Genomic DNA, 20,627 nt, shown 5'->3' on the forward strand with positions numbered 1-20,627 from the left:
CTTAAAATCTATTAAATGACCTTGCCAAATGAAGGCACTTACATACTATGTAATTGCCCCATGAAAGTAAAAATTATATTTATACAATAATAAATGTGTCACTTGCCTGTAAATGGTTTAAACTTGTTCTCCAAGTCAAATTGCTGCTTTCCAATGGTACCAAGGTCCACCTTCAGATCTGGGCAGATAGCATACTCTTCAATAGTCTTGCTAATTTGGAAAATTTTATCAGTAATACCTTCAGGAGCAGGACCTACAAGTAAAAATGGAAGGAAAGTTTTTAGAGTGTGCTACAAGTATACATTCCATAGGTACATCAGAAGACAAGGGATGAGAATGTTTCTCTTGGGAACAGTACTATTTTACAAGAGAAGTAGATCGCTTGTTTCGTTTAGTGAAATATACTGCTGACAGTACTGAAGGTATATTCAGCGATGTAAGAAATGTTGGCCACTAGGGAAAACTTTACCTCCATTGGAAATATTGAATTTAATTCCGAAGTCTCCATTTGGGCCACCAGGGTTGTGACTGGCTGTCAAAATGATGCCACCAATGGCTTTGATTTTTCTAATAATACAGGAGACAGCTGGGGTGGAGAGAATTCCATTCTGTCCAATCACTAAATGACCAATCTAAAACAAAGATTTAAAACAAACTATCAAAAAAATTCACAATTTTAAAGACTGCTAGAGCATGAAAGTTAGAAATGGCAACTTTACAGATGCAAATATTTATAGAACTCTCACACAGTCGTGTGTAAATTTTAGACTTGGCAGAATTATTTTATATATATAATTTTGACAGATGATATCAATATTTATTTTTAAGCATTTTTCTATTTTTATAGACAAATTTTCATAGTGGAGGGAAATTACGCGGGGGAGGGAGGCAAGCAATTATTTAATGACAATAGTTATAAAGATTTAACTTTTTGAATCTCAACAACTATTAAAAACACAAATTGCCAATGTCAATATACACAAAGAAGATATCCTTAAATCAAATTCTAATAAGTTCTCAAGCCATGTTTTTCTTATTTGCCTATCTGGAAATTTTGATTATTATCGATGGAAACATTTTTTCATCTGTTTGTGTGTGAAATCAACATTTACTGACATTTACCAATAAAAACCTAATCCTTCCAAGCCTACTTTTAGGGCTTGTCTTCGCTACGGGGGTATTTTGACATAAGTTACACTACTCCATATATGCGAATAATGTAGCTGGAGTTGACAAGGCTTAGGTCGACTTACCTTGGTGTCTCCATTGCGCTGTGCCGACAGGAGATGCTCTCCGGTCGACTTAACCTCACTCTTCTTGGAGAGGTGGAGTACTGGGGTCGACCGGAGAGCGCTCTGCCATCGATTTAGCAGGTCTTCACTAGACCCACTAAATCGATCCCTGCTGCATCCATTGCAGCAGCATCGATCTCCCCATACTGAAAATCAGACCTTAGTTCACTTCCACCATGTCCACATGAGGGATTTACAGTGCAGCACTCTACCCCACAGGTCGGACTACAGGAGTGTGAATAGCAATATGCCCTTGGGGTACGTGTACTCTGCAATAAAACACCCATGGGCTGGCCCATATCAGCTGATTTGGGCTCGCTGGGCTTAGGCTGTGGGGTTATAAAACTGCAATGCACACATCCAGGCTTAGGCTGGAGCCTGGACTCTAGAATCCCAGCTCCTTGCAGGATCCTAAAGCCCAGGCACCGGCCTGAACCCGGATGTCTACATTGCGAGTTTATAGCCCGCAGCCTGAGCCTCATGAGCCCGAGTCAGCTGACATGAGTCAGCATCGAGTGTTTTATTGCAGTGTAGACATTCCCTTAGATTCTTAAGCTCAGCAGGCCAAATTCGGAAGCAATGTGTAAGGGAGAGTGTAAGCTACACACTGATAAATGTATCCGAGTCAAAGTAAGTATAGAGAGTCTACATTTGTGTAATGTACACATCGGAAGGGAGAGGGTGGAAAAAAGGTACACCATCTAGATTCACCTCTGATTTTGACCCAATGCCAAAATATCATCCATTCCCCACTTAATAACCAAGCAGTTACTGTGCACTCCCCAATGTGAAAGTTGTTTCTTTGTGGAAGGCTACTGTGTAAGTTGCATATAAAGCCTTAACTTACTGAGTTTCTTGTTACAAGGGAACAATATTGTACATAATATAGGAATCCCCTCCCCACAATGCTCAGAGTTGAATTTCAAATACACCAGTTAAACTTGTTGAGAGGCCAGTGTTGGATCACAACATTTTAAAGGAATACCATGTAACTCCCCTGCCCCCCCCACGCCACACCCCCCCCCCCTCTTGTTATACAGAAAAATCTATAGGATGCAAGTCCTTTATAATAAAAAAGAATTAGATAAATGCTAGAATCCAGCTCTTATTCTTCTCTTCACTGACAGTACAGGTGGATGCTCTTTGTGGCTCTTAAATAGCAAGGACTTGTTCTCTCAATAAAACAGGTGGCTGTCTGCATCCCCATCTTCAGTACATCTATCCAACAGGAAGGGGACTAAATGCAGACTCACCAATCCTTTACACCATGCCATAATTACAACCTCTAAATATAGATGTCTTTATTTATACATGCCAGGTTTAGTGGACTACTAGCTTAGTCATTTCCTTTAATTAAATAAATCACATTTAAAGTGTGCAATATAAATTAGACTACTGGGATACCAAGTGTGCGGGGTCTTATTTGGAAATCCTTCTGATCACACATTCATAGAGGTGACTGTACCCACCTACATGACATACTGATGGAATTGCCTTTTACACTTTTAAGATGAGCTATGTGTGCATTATAATAATTTTACACTTGAAAATTATCTCAGAATTATATTTTATATTCTACACACTGGGGTTAGCATGAAGTTGATAAATAAACCAAGCGGCACTGCTAACCAGTGACAGAAAGGACAGAATGTAAAAATGTTACTGAAAATATAAAAACTACAATAAAATCAAATTTAAGAGACAAGTGTGGGCTATTTTACTGGAAATAAATATAGAGCCAGATCCTCAGCTACTGTAAATGGGTACTGCTTCATCTTCACAGGAGATCAGCTGAGATACAGGTTTATGCTTTTTGAGACTTAGCATTTCTTATTAAAATAGTGAATGAGCTACAAAGAAACTGGAAATCAAAGGCACTTGACATAATATTTATGGTCCAAACAGTGGGCCTGATCATTACCTGATGTAAATTTGCATCTTACAGATCTTCTGTTTGGACCATGTATTGACTTCAGTGGAGCTACACTGATTTACAATGACAGATGAGGTGGACTGCTATTTCTAATTTTTTAAACCCACCTCTCCCACGCAAATTATTTTGTTGATCAAGAGATCGGGGGGGGCGGGGGGAATGGGACTGAACTCTCTCTACCTGTTTGCTATGAACTATGATACTATCAGATCAGTGGTTTGGTCACAAATTCCCCATGAGCGATTTTAATAGCAGTAGAGGCAGCTAGTATTATTTTCTCTCTGCCTTAGAAATAAAATAAAATCTTCAGTGGAATCTTTGCCTTTTTCACAGAAAAACTTCATGCCCAGAAATCTATTAAAAACTGAAGTGAGCTGCATTGCATTAAAAGATGTTAGGACTTTCGTTCTAACGCCAACATGTGGAATGTCACCACAACTGGAGTTCACTATAGAGGGGTCCAGCTGTCTTGCTAAAACACATGATATCCTTTTTTTCAAATGCTCTGGTGACATTCATGACATAGCTATTTATATCTATTGAGAAACTGCAAACGTTGTGTTTTGCCTTTTCATTTGTTGAGCAGCTCAGACCATAATGAAACTGTTTTTGCAGAGCAAAGCAGAGTGGTCTCTGAGCACAAAGAGCCCATCTCTTTACCAATCACTTACTTACTAACAATGGCATTGTGAGCTGATGAAGATAGTTCTGATAAGCACAAATGCCAATAATTTGCTGCAAACCAACAAAATGAGCATTAATGAGAAACTAACAATATTTATTTTCACACTGGTAGTTCTACATGTTGCTACCCGATTGCAAATGTATTTTCACTTCTCTTCAAAGCTAAATGACAAAATTGCTTTTAAAAAATTAAATTGGGTAATTTCAAGATCACTAAAGGTAATTTTCCATTAAAACACTTAACAATGATCCATAATTCTCAGTTAACCAATAGCAGTCATTTAAAAGGCAATGGGAAATTAGTTAATTAAAACTTAGAACACCTCTTAACTACTATGACTTTATACTTCTGCTTAGATCAGCTACAGTACTAGGAATTTAGTCATTTTTATCATATACCAACCCCATTGGCAGCTGCCATTTGAACTATCAATTCTATTGCCAACTTATTAAAATATCTCCCATCTCCTCCAACTACCATAGTAGATCCTTGTCGATCTCTTAGATCTATGGAAAAAAATATACTCTGGACAAAATTCTGCAGATAGTTTGTCTTGGTCTCAAAATAATAGCTTTTCTTCCGTAATCCACTGGTTCCCGGTTTCTGGTCATAATAAGCTGCTGTTGGCAAAGTCAATATAAGCAGAGGACGGTCTTCCATGTTCCTTTTTCATATAAATACATTTAAAATAAATTATGGTGAAAATAAAAGAAAACTCAGCCTTGACATCAGCAATGGCACATCTACTAGTTAGAAGTTCTGTGAAGCAGTCAAGTGCCCAAAAATAGCTCCTTGAACCTTGTACTGAATGTGGTTTCGGTAACTGAAGAAGTTTTCTTGCACTTGTTCTGCAAGATCACTGTCAGAGAGAATACATATAATTCCACACTGCAATCCCTCATGAAAACGGAAAGAAAAAGGAGATTTGTCTTCTCTAGGTCTTCTGATTGTGAAGCAGTAGTTCTGTGCAGTTCTTGTATTATCACACACTAGACCACAACAGTGTTAATTCTGTCCAATTATCTGTTAGGATGGGGATAGCAAGAGAGGCTGTTTAGTAGGTCAGCCCTTCAGTCAAAAGCATTGATTTGTTGCCAGGCTCTGCTCTCTAAACCAATGCAGAGCTGGAATCGTTTTAGACAGACAAGCAGATTCATAAAGTTCTGCCAGGTCTGCCAGTTGTAACTCCCACTGTCACTCAGTCCTCATTGGGAAGTGAATACTGAGAAGGTAAGTGTTCAGGAAGCACGGCTGTACACAGCTAAAGTTATTTTGTGGAGACCAGCAACTTAAAGGTCACTCTTAAAATGGCAATCAGAAGATCTCAGTTACCTAAAGTTTCCTTATATTACCGTCATTGACAGCCAATAACTTCTCCATTGCCAGTATTCTATAGTGCTTAATTGAGTGGCTTTCCTCTAATAAACATTGGAGTTACCTGCTGGGCATGATGGGCCAAAGTCCACTTGGAAAGTCCAGAGTAACTGCAATGGTTTTTATGGAGTTACTCCAGATTTACCACAGTCCAACTAGGAACAGAATTTACCCCTAGGGTCTTTACAAAATACTATTATTTTGGAAAAACTACATTTGTATAAAGCTGTGAATATTGAAACATGATTAACTCTGGCAGAAGAGTATGGCAGCCAAATTATTTGAAATCCCAAGAAAACGTCATCTGGACTGGCGAGATGCCAACTTTCTTAAAATGCAGGCAGTACCGTCCTTCTGAATTCTGGGAAGTTAACATGTTGGTTAAAAATAACCAACAATGCTTTTGAATAAAACTTTGTGCTTCTGTGGAGTCTTTTATCCAAGTATCTCTAAACATTTAACAAACATTAATTGAGCAATTTATGAAGCCACACTTCATTACAGTCCAGCCTACTTGCTATTAAAGCACAAAAAAAAAGTCATAATTTTTAATACAATTTGATTGTTGTGACCATTTGCAAAGTGTTCTATGGGGATGATTTCTTGAGGTCTCAGCTCTGCAACTGGAGAGAACAAACAGGCTATGAATCCAAATAAAATATTTTTTCATCTTTAAAGCTCTTGATTAGTATTAACTAACTCATCTTTACTTTGGTGTCCTGAAATGCATAGGCACTGTGGTTAAGTTCTTAGGTAGAGGTTTCCCTCTTGTGGTACAGAAGTGGAAAAACAATTCCCAGGGTTAACTAACAAGGTTCTACTTGTACTTAGTTCACACAGCAGGTCTGCTTTCTGATCACTGCAGGAGGATTTACATCGGAAATTCCCATTGGTATTTATTAAAACAACTAGGCAAGCAGTTTCCCTTCTCGCTCCCAGGTGGCACTGTAAGTTCAACTTACTGTAGGATGTCCAACCCCTTGAAATGCCTCATTATTCAAGCACATGCAAAAAGTAAACTCTTAGAACAAGTTCCCCTTTTATTGTATGGGGGAGATTTACATGAAACTACGCACCCATTGGCAGGGGGGAAAGGCCACTATGAACCAAGTGATTTATACTTGTACAAGAACCCCCCCCCCCCCCCAAATTCACGTATAATTAAGCAGCAGGGGAATTCAGCTACCAAAGTCCAGTACATCTCCCGTGGCTTCATTTAGTTTGACTTTCTACCACAAAGTTTCAGAGGCATCTCAGGCCGCCCCGGCAGAGTTCTCATCCTGAAATTAGACCAGGTACTTTAGAAGTTTCCAGATAACAGGAATCAACCTTTTACTTTACTTTGATGTTAGTGCCGATCAGCAGTGACTGGTTGGGGTTGGGCATGGAATACAAGACCTTTTACCTTTATTTTTCACCTGATGGCTGTTTCACAACTTACCCCTTAATGGGCAAGTGTCTGTATGAAAAAAAAAAATACCACTATTAAAATCAGTACCCCTTCGGACAGACCCAGAAGAAAGAAAAAAGGTCTGAAGCTGAACTAGAGATGAAGGATGAAATCCTGAGCCCATTCTGCTTAGTGGGTGTTTTGCCACTGGCTTCAATGGGTTCAGGATTTTGCCCAATGTCTCCACCTTGGCAGAGTGGAGATTGGGTGGGAAAGCTTCCCCTGCCACTGCCCATGCCATCCTTGTTCTGAGGATGAATGGGGGTGGGGAGGAAGGGCACTTCTCACAAAATCCTGGATTTTACCCCTGGTTTTTAAAGATAGAAAAGCTGTGGTGTATTTCCTGGTGCAGTTTTCTAGTTTGCTACCAAGAGGAACTGGACATGCAAGAACGTGGCCAGGACTATGCATTTTTTCCTGCTAAGAGCTGACTTTGGTTAATGATAAAAAAGACAAAACAAGACTGTGTTTTCAGAAAATTTAAACTTTAGACTGTGAGTCTTAGTCAAAAGGTCATTTTCCTGCTATTTCTACATATTGGCTTTTAGTACCACAAACTGTATCAAACTAAGCCTGTGTGATTCTGAAAAACGCAGAGAACCAAATTCTGCCATTAGCCTTCTGTACTAAGATTCTCAAAGTCACCTTTCCATAAGTTCTATATTACCAGTGACAGTGAATCTTACCCTGTACTATAAAAGACATTTACCTTCTGGCAGAGAATCTTTTGAGATGAGAGACCTGAGCATAAGTTACTGTATAAAGCAGACTTACAACAATCAGTTCTAAAGTGAAAGAATCATTTTGGAATCAAATAACGGTTTTGGGAAAGCCCAGAGAAAGAAGAACAAATGAACCTGCCTTTCTTTCTAGATCAGATGGAATGAAATTATCTTCAAGATTAATTAACTACAAGAATTCCAAGTGAATTACAGTCTATATAGCTCCACATTTACACACAATATAACTATGAGTATCTACAGCATGGGAACATGAAATGTTCAGTGTGTTCCCCGCTCTAATTACTAGAAATTTTCTCTAATTTGTTAGCACACATACAGCAGGCCCATAAACCCTGCTATGCATTCATAACTAAGGCTGAGATTCTCTCTGACTTCCACAGCAACTGATGCGGCTGACTCCAGGGCACCCCACAGTCAGCTCCACCAGCCGTTGCTGGAGTGACCCAGGGACAGCTGTTCGGGTGGTCCTTGGGGTCAGCTGCACCGGCCGCTGCTCAGGCGGCCCCGGGCAGCTGGTTCCGAGGACCGCTCAAGAAGTGGCTCGCTCCAGGGAGCACCGGAGCAGCGGTCCTGAGGGCCCACCCGAGCAGCAGCAGTCCCAGGGTGGCTAGAGCAGTGGCCTCCAGGGCACCCAGAGGCCGTCTGGAGAGCTGTCCCCGGGGAGCTGCAGCCGGGGCAGTCAACCCCCAGCACTGGAGCAGGGTCCCCCCGGAGCAGCAGCCCTCCAGAGCAGCGGGGCCCACAAGCAGAGATTTAGTCGTGGGTATTTTTGGTAAAATTCATGTACAGGAAATAGACCGTGAATTTTTATTTATTGCCAGTGACCTGTCCATGACTTTTACCAAAAATACCGGTGACTAAATCTTAGCCTTAGCCATAGCCCGAGAAGCCTGGACTCTGCAGAGCTGTGCACTCTTGCTGTGATCATTACAAACACCTGGCGCCTTATCCTGCAGTATTTCCAGAGCTGAGACAGGAGCCGCTGCATGGAACACTGCGATTTCCTTCGAGCAGCCCTGAGGCAAGCCATAATATGAAACAATTCCCGGTTGCTCCTGGCAGTCACGCAGCAGCAACACGGTAGAGCACTATTTCCGGTCCCAGGAAATAAGTACTGACTGGTGGGATTGCATCATTATGTAGCTATGGGATAACGAGGAGTGGCTGCAAAACTTTCGAATGTGGAAGGCCACTTTCCAGGAACTTTGTGTAGAGCTTTCCCTGGCCCTGAAGCACAGCAACACTAAAATGACAGCTGCTCTGACAATGCAGAAGCGAGTGGCAAACAATGCCAGACTGCTACCAGTCAGTGGGGAATCAAATCCAAGTTGGTAAATCCACCATGGAAGCTGTTGTGATCCAAGTGTGCAGGGCCATTAATCGACTTCTGCTAAGATGGGTTGTGACTCTGGGCAACAATGCAACCATTGACTATGTTGAAATGCCAAGAGTGATCCTGGGAGACCCAGCCTCATGAAGCCATACCCGTCCACCTGGAAAGCAGTAAGGACCAGTTCAACAATAGGCTGAGCATGTGCAGAATGATGGTGGAATGTGCCTTTGGACGTTTAAAGGGTTTGTCACGCAGTTTGCTTACTAAGTTAGACCTCAGTGAAAGCAATATCCCCATTGTTATCGCTGCCTGCTGTGGGCTCCATAATATCTGTGAAGCAAAGGGAGAAAAGTTTTTCCAGGGGTGGAGGCAGACAGGTTGACAGCTAATTTTGAGCAGCCAGATACCAGGGCAATAAGAAAAACCCAGCGAGGAGCTCTGTGTCTTCAGAAGGCTTTGAAAACCCATTTCAGTAATGAGCCACAGTAATGAGTGCTGCTTATCTGTGTTGTGCCTTCCCATACCATCCCTTCCGTTGCATCAGTTTCCCTGTACCCCTCTTCCTCTCAACCCCCATGACTGCAATAAATAGAGCATTTCATTCTTGAAACGTTGACTTTTATTGCACAAACAAGGAAACTGAAAGAACAGGAAAATAATTTAACCTTGGAAAAATGGTGGGATAAAATTGGGAGGGAAGAAACCAAGTCATCTTGTCTGTAAAAGCAAAACAGTTTTGCCCATCAAAGGTCTTTGAATGGCTGCCTTTTGTTCTGAGTACCCTCTCCCAGTATTGAGTGGAAGGAATAGTGCACCTCCCACCCACCCCCTGCCCCTGGAATGTCTCTGATTTTCATGGAGCACTACTGCGTGTCCTTGCTGTAGACTTTCTCCCCCATGTCCCATGTGATCTTTTCATACATGTCTATGTTTCTTTGGCTGGATCGGAGCTGTGCCTGCCCAGACTCTTCTCCCCACAGACCAGTAAGATCCACCACTTCCAGTGTACTCCAGGTGCGTTTGGAGCATTGAGTTGCCATGATTAGCTGGGCTGGCGAGCTCTCCACGCTGATGAAACACGAAATGGGATCTCAAAAGTTTCTGGGCTGTTTCCTGCTTACCTGGCTGCTATGCAGCAGAGTTGAAAACAATCTCCAGAGCGGTCACAACAGAGCATTGTGGGACACTTCCTGGAGTCCAATTCAATCAAGATACACAACGCTGCATCTACATAGCCTCTCTGTCGACCCATCAACAGTGAATCAGGCACTACACCTCTCGCAGAGGTGGAGTAATTAAGTCAATGTTACAGTGAGTTAGGTTGGCGGAAGGGACCTGGTAGTGTAAGATGCATACATTATTAGATGGAGGTAAGGCAGCTTCTGTCAACCTAAGTCTGTAGTGAAGACCTGGTCTGCTAGTGTGAAATTTAGTTCTCCTTTTCAGTATGACAAAAAATTTCTCCTTGGTGGTTTTCTTTTTCAATTCCTTCACAAAGGAAAGTATACAAAGCTTGCCTCAGTAGAAGTTTCAAAGAGCTGCACCACCATAATATTCCTGCTTGAAATCTTCAGCGATGATCAGCCTACTGATGTCTTTGGCAGTAGCTGTTTGGTTTTTAAGTTAGTTAATACCTTTCCTTGCTCTGTATAAAGTAAACCTTTTTTCTGCACATAATCAGCCATTAGCCTCCTATCCCACACAATCTGTATCAGCTTTTTTCTTCCTCCTTTGCTTCGTGTTTCCCTGTTTCTTTCTCAGAGCCCTATTCTGCCCTAACAAACAGCTTTAACCTATTCAGACCAATTACTAAGCAAAGTAAACACCCCTTGGCAAACAGGCCCCTCAAGACATGCAACTGTGTCTGACTAAAGGTTCCAAATAGCTGCTCCAGCTATGTGTACTGTAGTGTCAGTTTACCTAGGAAAAGGGACCCTCCTTAAAATAAATATTTCTGTAGTCGAGGTTATAGTTTTACCCTTCTAATGTGCTTTTTGGGGATGGGAAGCACAGGCTGATGATTGCTTTAATCCTGGACCCTACTCCTGCAAACACTTGGACCCTGCTCCTGCAAACACTTGGACACACATAACTTTACACACATAGTGAACTAAAAGGAATTACTCGTGTGCACAAAGTTACACATGCATATAAGTGTTTGCAGGACCAGTGTGCAAGAACAACACACCGGCTTTTTCTCCCCAGTCCCCCAGAAAGCACATTACAAGGAAAACCCTCTAACCACAAACTACAGAAATACTTTTTCTAAGGAGGGTCCCCTTCCCGAGAGAAAAAGCTATCCCTAGACTCAGAGATGCAGCAGTTATTGGGAAGTGTAAGAGTGCTAGCCACACCTAATGAAAGGACTGTTTAGGATGCAGGCTGGCCTAGCTTCCATCCCTCTCCCCATACCTCTTGTGGGCCCTGGAGTGGGCGGAAGCATCACCAATGGTGTGGTGATCAGACTCCTGGAAAAGCGCCAGACCCCACTGGACGCCTGGGTATGCTTCCAAAAACTTGAACAAACCAGTCCTTTATCCTGCTAAAACTAATTCCATTATTTGTTTATTCATGAGGCTCTGAAGTGCTCCCTGCTGCCAGTGCAGCTACGTACACATGTGACATTCCTGCTCTACCCCTGTTCTAAAAAAATTTCGGCTCTACCACAGCGGTTTTCTTTTCTTTTTTAAATTAAAATAAGCTGCTCCATCCACTCCTTTCACCGCTATACACAAGGAAGGGCCATTCTGGTTAAGGAATGACAGGCTTAGGCACCAACTGAAGGTTACAAAGTGAGCAGCTGCCATGAGGGGAATATAAAAGACAAAGTTCTATCTGACTTTTCTTGTAAATTACATTTTTACCCTGTGAGATGTTATTGGCTTCAAGTGGATTTAACTGCCCATGCTCCTACACTGCTGCATTGACTGTCTGCAACTAGCCAGTATCTTCAGCTCACCCTACACACCACCCTACAAAGGAAAACGTCTCTTGCTGATGAGAGGCATCTGAACAACCAGGAGGCCCAGAACAGCATGACACGGTCCATTTGTCAGGTTACATGTAACTAGCCGGCTGAGGCAAGGCTCATCTCTGCAGATTTAGCATCTACTGAGTTATCCTAGCAGCATCACATCCCCACCTGGCAGACAAAGAAAGATGCCAAGGGGCACAATTAACATTGATCAAGCAGTCCCACATTCTGAATTCAAATGTCCAACTCCATTCCAGCCTGGACCTGCCGCGGCGCCCCTCCCCTGGCCCAGACCCAGCCGGACCTGCCAGGGCCGGGGTGCCTATCCTGCCCCGGAGGTGTCGCAGCGGGGAGAGGCGCCTCTCCCCCCCCAGCCCAGGTGCTGCTGGGGAGAGTCCTCTCTCACCACTGGAGCACCCTCCTGCACCCCAAACCCCTCATCCCCAGCCCCACCCCAGAATCGCACCCCCAGTTGGACCCCCACACCCTTGCACTCCAACCCTCTGCCCCAGCCCTGAGCCCCCTTCCACAGTCTGAACTCCACGGCCCCACCCCCACCACATGAATTTTGCTATGTGCACCAATATGAAGGTCACGTGTCATACATCACCTCCACATCGGTGCACATAGCAAAATTCATTCCACACACGGGTGGAAAAAATTAGAGGGAACGCTGCTGACAAAGTTATACATCCATCTTTAATTACAGACATCTGATTGCTTCTACAGTTCAGCAATGAAACTAAAATTCTGAATCTCTGTGCATATCCACATCAGTAGACTACAATTTCCAGTTATCTTAGATATCATTAATTAGAATCCATACTCCCAGTTTCACGGTTTTATACAATGCCTGCTGTATAAGTCAATTTACTTCCATTGTATTGGTGCAGAAAATTTCATCAGTTTCCTGCTTCTGCCATTAGCACTTGTGTAAGTGCAAGCCTGGACAGAACTTTCTTCACAGCCTAATAATAATTACTACTTTAGTTTCGTGAGCAGTTAGGAGCCAGTTTCACTGCTGGGGACAGACAATTCCTGCCTTCTGCCACAAACATACCAAGCCAACGGGCCCTGAGGCCCTGTTTTCTAGTGCAAGGCTAATGTACTAACTCATGCGGGTGAGGAACTAGCAGCATAACAAGACCAGAGCTGTTTCCTTAAATGCAGGTGGGGTGGGAACATTGTAGCCGTTGCACATCCAGGCCATAGTGTGAGCTTGCAACTGGGTAAACAAACCATTGTGTCTAACAAGAAAAGTTTCTGCCATGCAGATCAGATGGATTCCAAGGCGCTAGGCAGTCGTGCCTTGCAATGTTACAAAAGCCCTATAAAGTCAATAAGAATAACCTTTGGCCAGTCTAAGTAAGGGCAGCATGCACTGCTGAAGCAAGCTACGGAAACTGTATCTCTAATGCCTGAAAGGTTAACTTAAATGTCAAAGAGCATCAGACCTAAGGCTTTTCCCCAAGGTGAATGCAAGAGTAGTGCCACCCCTCCCCCCCGCTAGCAGGGATCTCAGTGCAAAAAAACCAAAACCAAACCAAACCAAACCAAAAACCCTCAGTAACTCACCCGTCCACACCTAGGCAATGCGCAATCAGACCCTGTCCGCCGACAGGCGGTGTCTGAAGGGCACAGCGATTCCAACCCTCCAGATAACAAGGGCTTTCATCCCCCCCGCCACTGTTTGCCCCCCGGCAGCCTCCCCCCGCCCCATCAACTGCAGATTGTTGCTCTCAGTCTCGCTAGGCCGGGCGGACGGCGGGGCGGGAGGGGAGGGAGACGTGCGATGGGGAAAAGGGGAATCACGCCCCCGCTGTCACCGTGACTCGGCTCCGGCGAGAAGCTGCACCGCCCGCTGCCGCCGTGCATGCCAGGCACGGGGAGTGGGGACCGCGGCAGGGCAGCCCTCGCCGGCCGGGGGGGGGGCACAACTCAGGGTCACGTTGCCCCCCACGATGCACAGTCCAAGGGGAGGGCAGCAGGGGGGGGCTGCACGGGGTGTTGCCCCGGGCGCGCCTGGGCGCAGCGGCTGCGGCGGGCACGTCGGGCGCGGGCCGGGCCCCCCTACCCCGTTGGCGGCGGCGATCCGGATGATCAGCTGGATGGCCTCGGTCATGTAGAACCGGCCGTCGCCCCCCACCACCAGCGCGGCCTCCTGCCGCTCGGCCGGCGGCACCGTGGCCAGGATGCTCTGGATGAAGTTCTCGGCGTAGTGCGCGTTGTCCTGGAACACCCGGACCCGCTTGCGGAGCCCGCTGGTGCCGGGCTTCTGGTCGGCGTAGGCCTGGGTCCGGACCGTCACGATCTGCACCATGGTGCCGGGCTGGGGCGGCCGAGCGCGTCCGGGCTGCGGGTGGCGGCGGCGCGGCTCCCTGCCTCCTCCCGGCGCAGCCGCTGGGCGGAGCTTGCCGCTGTCATCAGCCTCCCGCACGCAGCCCTCTCCTCCGCCCGCTGAAAGGCACGGGAGCCGAGGCCTCCCGGCTGCCCCCCGTGGCCTGGGCCCCATGTCTGCGCTGAGTGGGGAAGGGCGACCCCTGGAGGAGCTACAGCGGGATGAGATCCGGCCACTGGGTGATCTCCCTTGGGTGGTCTTTGGCACTGATCCTCTATAGTCCGTGCAGAACTGTATAACTAGGGTGACCAGACAGCAAGTGTGAAAAATCGGGACAGTGAGTGGGGAGTAATAGGCACCGATATAAGACAAAGCCCTGAATATCGGCACTGTCTCTATAAAATCGGGACATCTGGTCACCCGATGTATAACTGATATGCAGCCTCTTTTGCTGACCTGGATTATGCGGGTGATCGCACGCTTTGGTCAGGACGCAAAGCACCCCCCTGAGCGAGGTAACTTACATTGACTTAAAGCCGCCTCCACACTGTGCTATGTCCAGGGGAGATGCTCTCATGGAGGTGGAGTAATTACCTCGACGGTCCACAAAGTGCCTCTTCACCAGAAGCACTTAATCGGCACCACCCCATTGGTGCAGCAGTGCTGATTTAGTGCAGTTGTGAAGACAAGCCCTCAGAGATGCACTAGAGCAATGGTTCTCAGGGGGTACATCAACTCATTCTGATACTTGCCTAGTTTTACAACTGGCAACATAAAAAGCACTAGCGAAGTCAGTACAAACTAAAATTTCATACAATGACTTGTTTATACTCACTGCGATGTAAGTACAATATTTATGTTCCAATAGATTTATTTTATAATTATATGGTAAAAATGAGAAACTAAGCAACGTGTCAGTAATAGCGAGCTGTGACACTTTTGTATTTTGATGTCTGATTTTGTAAGCAAGTAGTTTTTAAGTGAGGTGAAATTTGGGGTACGCAAGACAAATCAGACTCCTGAAAGGGCTACAGTAGTCTGGAAAGGTTGAGAGCCACTGCACTAGAGAGCTTCCAGCAAGAGACAGCTACTCTGGGCTGAGAGTTTCTTGGGCAAAAACAAGAATCCAGAGGGTTGGCCCAAAGTTGTGATATCAGACCTCTGTGCTTCTGGACAAACCATGTGTAGCGTATGATTTCATTAATCTATTTAGGCTGTAAACTGTCGGCAAACAGATGCAGCCAGCCAGATGTCCTAAGGAGTACTGGTTTAGCAGCCTCAGTTATGAAGGACCTGCACAGGGTCTGGAACCAAACAAAGATGAAATGATATCCAAAAGTATGGATCTCATATGGATGTGAAACATGGACGTTGCTTAAACAAGACATCAGGAGGGTGAGAGGCATTTCATATGTGTTGTCAGCAGCGACTGGTGGGTATAAGATGGTTTGACTTGATCAGTAATAAGGATATAGTTTTGAGAATTGACCTCGAGCAGACAGAAGTCATCGTTGGCCACCGTTGGCTGGTCCTTTTAGGTCACATTGCCTGCCTCAGAGACGAAGACCTTGTATATCAAGCTCTGAAGACTGGACTTAAGGTCAGGAGGGGATGCTGCCCAGTCATGGACTGGCAACAGTCACCACACCTGTGATTAACTTGCCTGTACCAATCAGTAATAACGCTGTGGAGCTCTTCAAATAAAGGCATACAGTGTGGGCATGGACACTTGGCATTATGGACCTCTGCTGTCTGAATGTTGTGTTGTTCAGTGAAAAACATATATTTATACCACAACCACATGCTTTGCCCCTGATTCTCTGAGATCCTGGATAAATCATCTACCCACCTCTCTTCCCTATCTGTATAATGGGGATAATGCTTCCCTCCAAAGTGGCGTGAAAGTGAGCACTAATTCAGTGAAGGCTGTGAAGCAATTAAAAGATGTGAAGCATTACATAAGGACAACATATTATTATATATTAGATTGGAAACTCTTTAGGGCACACACCATGTATTTCTGTGTCTGAGTACAGTAGATAGCACCAGGTCCATGAAGCCCCCATCTTTCTGCTTCTATTAATTAATAAAAAGGTTTGTTTGTGTGTAGGTAGGTGCACCACTGCCCTCTATTGCTGAAATCAGAACTGCACAACTGTAACATAGGCCCTATGCTGCTAACATCTAGCGCCAATTCTGTTTTAGCTCATGGGGAACAGAGCTGAGCATTTGGAGTACAAGGTTCTGCTATCTAGCTCATAAAATTCTGAGTAGCCATGGTGACCTGAGCAGTTAGCTGAAAATTCAAGGTCTTGTAGGTACTGTAGCTCCATTTAGGGGGAGAAATTGGTGATAGGATTGCACCAAAGAAACACCTACTTCCTTACAAAGAATGTACACAGTCCTGCTTCCCTGAATACAGCACAGCAGGAATCAAACAGGAGATCGTTTACAGCCATCTGCCCACATCATTCAAATTCTTGGGTGGCCTGTGGTTTGATTTGGGGCCCCTGGTGTGTAAGCCACCGGGTTCTATTAAAGACATTAAGGGCTTCTTATAACTATTTTAAATGATGGGTGGTGGTTATGTTGGGGACACTGGGGCATGGCCACTAGGTAACTCGAGGGGATGGAAGACCACGAATGTTGATGAAGCCCCCTCGCACTAGGCCCAGGTGTCCTTGGCCCCCCCCTCCCGCCTGGAGGCACTCGCAGCAGCTCTGCGTACTAGGCCCAAGCGTCCTTGGCTCCCCCAGCCTGGAGGCACACACAGCAGTTACGCTGAGAATCTGCAACAATATGTTGCAGAGTCAGACTGCCTGAAACTAAGCAAGGCCAAACAGGGCAGATATGGAAGAACAATGCTGAATAAAGCAGCTTTATGTATAGTTTAACAAATGATACAGAGAACCAGGGAACTAGCTGGGAACTGGATTGGCTGGCTATATGGATACTTAGGGCAGCTTGCTATTGGATAAGTATGCTGGGAAAAAGGATGTATAAAAGCCTGTGTAACTTCCTGCTCTGTGTACAGGATTTGAGATTCAAATCTCCCTGTACCTTTTTGAAGCTTCAAATAAACTTTTCTGCTTCTCCTCCCCGTTGTGATTATTGGGTGTAGCACACGGGGTAGCGAACCAACTCAAGCTGTTGTTCAGCCTCTCGGCACTGGGTGCCGGCAACAGCTTTTGGCGTCCCTGGGTGGGCAGAGGCTGCAATTTAGCCTTGCCCGGACCCCTCCTGGAGGTCGAGGATTGCGGCGAGAACCGACGCCCAGCGCGCACCGGTGAGTTCATCGGGGGCCTCGGAGGAGACGCGATTTGATCAACCCCAGAGGGCACAACGGTGCAACGCACTCATATAGTGGAGAAGCAATTGTGGTGGACGACGGTGAAGAACTGGTCCCTTGCAGTTGTGGACGACGGTGAAGAACTGGTCCCTCGGATAAGGTAGGAACCTTTTGAAATCCAGATTGTATGCTCTGTTGGAACCTGGGGACGCCCAGAGTTACCCTGTAGGTATGGGACAGGGACAGAGCTCAGGAGTTAGGGCATGGTGTACGTCCCTAGAGTGCATTCTAGCAAACTGAAAGGTATTTGGTGCAGATCCGATGACTAAGAGCCAATTAAAACGATTCTGTACAGTTGACTGGCCTCAATATCAACTAGAGGAGCAGGAGTGGTGGCCACCAGGAGGGTCAATTAATTACAACACGATCCTTCAGTTACTCCTGTTCTGTCAGAGAACAAGGAAATGGAATGAACATATGTATGCGCATTTGTTTTTGACTTTATGTACTCGACCAGATATTTTACAGCACTGTAATCTGACTCTGACTGGTTCGGTAGCAGCTAATGTTAGTCCCCAGACCCCCACCACCACTGTAATGGCAGAGCTGGTGTCCTCTTCGGCCCCCACACCCCCACCTTATAAAGGTTGGATGCCTCGGGTTACAGAGATTGCCCCGTTGGTGGGACTCTATCCTTTGCTTACCGAGACTGTTGTGGCTTGCCCAGGGGCAGACGGACGTTAGGCTACCACTATGCAAGTTTACACTCATGTGCCATTCAATCCAATAGACTTAGCAGCTTTTAAAACACAGGCTGGGGAATTCTCAACGAACCCAAGCAGGTTTATATCAGTCTTTGAGGGGTGCCTCAATAGTCACAAGCCGGATTGAGACGACTGTAATATCCTCCTAAGAACTGTGTTGTCTGAGGTAAAGGAATCAGGTTATAGCTAAGGCAAGGGGAGCGACAGCGTTCAAGCGAAAAAAAAAAAAAAAAAAAAGGAAGCTATCTGTCAAGTTCCTACCCCAAGCACTCGTAAGCAGCTCAGGGCATTTCTGGGTATGGCAGGCTTTTGCAGGATCTGGATCCCAGAGTTTGGACTGTGGGCTAAATCCCTGTACGACTGTGTAAAAGGAGCAGATCATGACCCCTTCTATTGGACCCCAGAGGCTGACAGGGCATTTAAAATCCTGAAAAAAAAATTGATGGAAGCCCCGGCTCTGGGCCTGCCGGATCTCTCTAAGCCATTTCAGTTGTATGTACATGAACGAAGGGGGGTGGCCCTAGGAGTGCTTACACAGCTGTTAGGAGCATGGAGACGTCCCATGGCTTATTTTTCTAAGCAATTGGATCAGGTTGCAAAGGGTTGGCCGGCATGTTTACAAGCAGCTACTGCCCTAGTGCTTGAGGAAGCCGAGAAGCTAACATTGGGAGGGGTTATGCAAATCTATACTCCCCATATGGTCCGAGCCTTATTGGATGCAAAGGGAGGGCTTTGGCTCACCCAGGCTCAGATTGCTCGGTACCAGGCTAAGCTGTTAGAGAACTCTGAAGTCACCTTACAGCCTTGCCCCTCCCTTAACCCAGCCATTCTCTTGCCAGAAACAGAGGAACAGAAACATGACTGTTTAGAGATCATAGATGTCCAGTACTCCAGCTGTCTGGATTTAAAGGATGTACCTCTCCCAAATGCAGATTATGAGTGGTACGCTGATGGTAGCAGTACTGTAATAGATGGGCAAAGGAGGGCGGGTTATGCTGTTGTGACCCTCCATGACACTGTGGAAGCTGAAGGTTTGCCTGCTGGGACCTCTGCCCAGCTTGCCGAACTAATAGCCCTGACCCATGCACTTGAACTGTCAAAAGGAAAGCGGGTCAACATTTTTACTGATTCAAAGTAAGTTTTTGGTGTGCTGCATGGTCATGCTGGCCTATGGAAGCAAAGGAGAATGCTGACAGCCCAAGGCTCCCCAGTCAAGTACGGGCCCCAAATCCTCCGGCTCCTAGAAGCCATACAACTTCCCTCGGAAGTGGCAGTGGTACACTGTAAAGCCCATCAAAGGGGAGATCAAGATGTGGCAAGAGGTAATGCCCGGGCAGAAAGAGAGGCTAAGCATGCTGCCACCCTGCCATCCCCTCAGACTGAGAACGCCCATATGCATGCCCTTATCCCATCAGTAGGGGAGCTTCCAACCCCTCAGTACTCTGGGGAGGAGAGACAGCTAACTCACAAACTCGGTCTCCGGGAAAAGGAGGGATGGCTCCATTCCCCAGAAGGGAAGGTCCTCTTACCAAAGGGCCTAATTCGGCCAGTGCTGCAGAAACTACATCAAACCACTCATGCTGGCAGGGAAGCACTTATCCAACTAATGGGAAAATACTTTTATCACTTCCGGACTCCAACCCCTGGCTGCCCAGGTACAAGCGGACTGCTTAGTCTGCCAAAAGAATAACCACCAATCGGGACATCCTGTGCCACCAGCTGGCCTAGAACCCACTCCGGGCCCCGGACAAGTGTGGCAAATAGACTTTACTGAGTTTCCCCGGACCCAAGCGTTCAAATATATCCTTGTCATAGTGGATCGGTTCAGCGGATGGCCAGAAGCCTTCCCATGCCGTAACTGCACTGCCAGAACAGTGGCAGTCAAGTTTGTTAAGGAGATCATTCCTCGCTTTGGACTCCCCCCGTGGATGGAATCTGACAACGGGACACACTTCACATCAAAAATCATTCAAAGCATCTCATAGGCCTTACAAATCCCCTGGAAACTCCATACGCCCTGGAGACCGCAAGCCAGTGGTGTAGTGGAGCGTACCAATCAGACCCTTAAACAGCATCTCTCAAAAGTGTGCCAAGAAGCCTCACTGCGATGGCCTGATACTTTGCCCCTCGTCCTACTCTGTATCCGCGTTCTCCCACAGGGTAGATTAGGGCTTAGTCCCTTTAAAATTATGTTTGGAAGGGCATGGCCTATGAATGGCACCCCGGTTCTGTCAGGGGAATGGGAGTTGGGTAATGGTTTTTTGTCACAGTATATGTGTTCCCTGTCTGCTGTTCTCTTGTCTCTTCACAGGTATACCAAGGATTCCCAGCCTCTCCCCTTGGACACTCCCATCCACTCCTTACAGCCCAGTGACTCTGTGCTTGTTCGTACCTGGAAAGACGAGCCTCTCCAGGAAAAGTGGAAAGGACCCTATACCGTCCTGCTGATCTC

At 45.9% G+C, this 20,627-nt stretch overlaps 1 protein-coding gene across 2 annotated transcripts in view; it reads right to left on the reverse strand.

The window, feature by feature from the left end:
• The window catches only part of PGM1 (phosphoglucomutase 1), a 28,733-nt gene extending 14,559 nt beyond the window's left edge, over window positions 1-14,174 (reverse strand). Inside the window, exons 1-3 of one of the 2 annotated variants that reach the window (XM_077825313.1) lie at window positions 13,859-14,174; window positions 470-632; window positions 107-253 (exon numbers count right to left, since the gene is read on the reverse strand). In XM_077825313.1, coding sequence (XP_077681439.1) covers window positions 107-253; window positions 470-632; window positions 13,859-14,104 — 556 coding nt within the window. In that variant the 5' untranslated portion in view covers window positions 14,105-14,174. Of the gene's footprint in view, window positions 1-106; window positions 254-469; window positions 633-4,312; window positions 4,898-13,858 lie in introns of those variants that run through there. The other variant, XM_077825314.1, reaches the window with a different exon arrangement.
• Between the last annotated feature and the right edge of the window lie 6,453 nt (window positions 14,175-20,627).

Source organism: Eretmochelys imbricata, chromosome 8, assembly GCF_965152235.1.
Source record: "Eretmochelys imbricata isolate rEreImb1 chromosome 8, rEreImb1.hap1, whole genome shotgun sequence".
Lineage (NCBI taxonomy): Eukaryota > Metazoa > Chordata > Testudines > Cheloniidae > Eretmochelys > Eretmochelys imbricata.